The sequence below is a fragment of the Dipodomys ordii genome, unplaced genomic scaffold, assembly GCF_000151885.1.
Source record: "Dipodomys ordii isolate 6190 unplaced genomic scaffold, Dord_2.0 Scaffold105, whole genome shotgun sequence".
NCBI classification, from domain to species: Eukaryota; Metazoa; Chordata; class Mammalia; order Rodentia; family Heteromyidae; genus Dipodomys; species Dipodomys ordii.
Window position 1 is genome coordinate 78836 of NW_012267321.1, and position 3322 is coordinate 82157.

Consider the following 3322-nt stretch of genomic DNA (forward strand, 5'->3'; position numbering starts at 1 on the left):
CCACTCCCCAAAAAAAGAAACTATTTTAAAATCATTGTTTAACACTCTATCTTTCGGCATTCATTCTAAGCCTGGCTTACCTGATAAAGAAATGGAGCACCATGAAGATTCCCGCCTGAGGGAATCACAGTGTTGTCTAGAGCTTTCTCACCTTCTTGGCTGGGCAGCACTCTTGCTTTGATTCTCAGCAAAACACACATACACACAATCACTCTCTCTCTCTCTCTCTCTCTCTCTCTCCACACACACACACACACACACACACACACACACACAATGACAACTACCCCAGGTGACACTGTTTTCAGGCTCCTCTTTGTGTCTAAGGTGTGTCTGGGCATCCTGGGGAACTGTATCGTCTTCCTGCTGTACGCGTACAGCTCTGTGTGCAAATCACGGCTCCGGAAGCCCATTGCCATAGTTTTCATGCATCTGACCCTGGTCAACGCCTTGACCATCATTTTTGAGTCCATGCCCTTCATCGTCTCCTCGTTTGGAGTCCTGTGTTTCTGGGATGATGCCACATGTAAAGCGATGCTGTTCCTGTTCAGGGTCATGCGGGGACTGTCCACCTGCACTACCACCTTCATGAGTGCTTTCCAGGCCCTCACCATCAGCCGCACCCCTGCCCAGAGGGCTTGGCTGAAAAGTCGACCCTCCACCTGCATCCTTCTTTCGCTGCTCTCCTTATGGATCTTGAATCCCATCGTGTATTTTGAAATCATCACAAATGTGCAATCAAATTGCAATTCCACCATCATGAGCATGGGATATTCTCATCCCTACTGTCAAACGAACTTCATTAGGGCCACCCCAATGCCCATTATCAGCTCTTTTGTGCTGCTAGATGCTCTGTTCGTGGTCCTCATGGTGGCCCCCAGCCTCTACATGGTGACACTCCTCTACCGACACCGCCGCAGAGCCCAGCACCTCCACAGTCCCATCCTTGACTCCCAGACAGCGCCCGAGAACACAGCCACTCACACAATCCTGCTGCTGGTCAGCTGCTTCGTGTTCTTCTATTGTTCCAACAACATCGTGATTATGTATTCCTTGTGGACGCTGGAGAAATTGAACAAATCCAAGGGTGTGCTTCTGATGTTGTCCTTCAGCTACCCCACTCTATGCCCGTTCTTACTCATGAAGAATAACAGAATGGTTTCGCGATGGTTCACTCACTTATGTTATACCAAGAATGATCCATTTTAATAGGAAGTGAAGACAAGATCATGGTGGCAATCCAACTCTGCTCACCTCATCTTTGCTGTTTGTAGGATGATAGAAACACCACAGAGGCCAGGAGCCAGTGTCTCAGGCCTGTCATTCTACTATTCAGGATGCTAACATCTGAGGATACAGGTTCAAAGCTAGCCCAGGCAGGAACATCCATGAGACTATAATATCTAATTGAACACCAAAGGTGGACCTAGAGTGGAGTTGTGGGGATTGAGCACTAGACAAGTTACTCAAATTCAGATATGCTGAAATTTTAAAACATTGAGGTTTTGAAGTCTTACTGAACATGCCTTTCTATGTGTGTGTGTGTGTGTGTGTGTGTGTGTGTGTGTGTGTGTGTGTAAAAGTCTGTTTCCATCAAAGTTTTTTGGGGGTTTTGTTGCTTAAAATATAATTTTAGGGATAAAGAATGTATTTTCTGGCCTGTCAGCCAACGAAGAAGCAGGATCTAGTCAATGACAAGTCAGTAGACAGCCAATGAGGGAGCAGGAAACAGCCAATTACAAAGCAGGATGCAGCCAATGATAAAGGGTTCAGCCAAGGACAAACCAAGATAGAGGCCATGACACCTGTATTTAGATCCTACAGCCTCCATGATGCTACACTGTGACAAGCAGCATGGCACTGGGACACAATGGAGAACATCAGTGATCAGGATTCAGGCAACAAATTGGATAACACTATGAAGAGACTATGGCTCTGGGTATACAGCTGTAACAATGGGACTTTCTGGAGAGTGCCCTAAGAGACTGGGCCTACTTCTCTACTTTAGAGGCCATTACACATTGGATAGTTCTTTTTAATTTTTTTGCTCAGAGACCAGCACTCCAACTTGGTATGTGAAATGCTTATTCATTGGCTGATGCACTGCAAACCTAGAATCCACTGGACATTGGGCCTAATTTGAAGTGTATTTCAATTGCTATTTCCTGTTTATAAGGCTCTATACTGGCTGGGAAAGGGGCTTAGTAGTAGAGTGATTGCCTTGCATGCATGAAGCCCTGGGTTTGATTCCTGAGTACCACATACACAGAAAAAGCCAGAAGTGGCACTGTGGCTCAAGTGGTAGAGCACTAGCCTTGAGCAAAAGAAGCTTAGGGACAGTACCCAGGCCCTGAGTTCAAGCCCCAGCTGAAGCTTGGTCTTTATCAATCATGTGCAGATCACAGTGTGGTGGTGGGATGACCACTTCTGGTTTTGTCTGTTTGAGGTTCTAAAGGCTTCTTGTATCTGAGTGGACCTATCATTTGGATGTTCATAGAATTTCTATGCTATGATTCTGAAATGAATCTGATGTATTTTTCATTGCACTTCCTTTCCTTTGGTTGGAATTATGTTTTGTCTTTTGGTTGTTGTTGTTGTTTTTTTTTTTTTGCTTGTCATGGCGCCCAAACTCTGGGCTGGACACTGTCCCTCAGCTCTTCATCTCAAGGTTAGCACTCTACCACTTGAGCCACAGCACCACTTCTAGCTTTTTTCTTTTTGGTTATGAGGTGCTGAGGATCGAACTCAGGGCCTCATGCATGCTACACACGTACCCTATCACTGAGCACTTCCCAGCCCCTTTGGTTGGAATTAATACTGCTTTTTGTTTGTGAATTCCATGAATTCCTCTATTAATCTTTGGTTAGCCTCATCACGCTCAAGTATAGCCTCATGCAGGCTTTCAGTCTTTTCATTCAGCAAGTTTACAAGTAGTGTTTGTAGAGCTTGAGAACTGTCCTCTAGGTTTTTCATTGATTGCTCTGTTGCCTATTTGTTTTGAGTAGGAGTTGAGGTTCCTGGACTTGCCATTTTTCTTGTGTTTCTATGGCTAGTTCTGTCCATTTAGAAATGAGAGTAAATCCAGTACCACACCAGGAAACATTTTTAAGACAACAACCAGCCCGGAACTTATAGCTGCACAACTTTAAGGGTTAACAGTCATAGGCAGGTATTTTAACTCTATCATTCCTTTTAGGATATGAAAGTAATTTCAGTACCACCACAAAACACACTGTTTTTTGGGAAAATGGATTTCTTTATTACAGTAATGTCAGTCTAATGTCAGTCACTTGTGCATACATACACACAGCAACTCAAAATA

At 44.5% G+C, this 3322-nt stretch overlaps 1 protein-coding gene across 1 annotated transcript; it reads left to right on the forward strand.

Annotated features, from left to right (window-relative positions):
• Positions 1-276: 276 nt before the first annotated feature.
• LOC105994127 (vomeronasal type-1 receptor 90-like) lies at positions 277-1209 on the forward strand. Its single transcript, XM_013027557.1, has one exon. The coding sequence runs from the start codon at positions 277-279 to the stop codon at positions 1207-1209; it is 933 nt and encodes a 310-aa protein (XP_012883011.1).
• The last annotated feature ends 2113 nt before the right edge of the window (positions 1210-3322 follow it).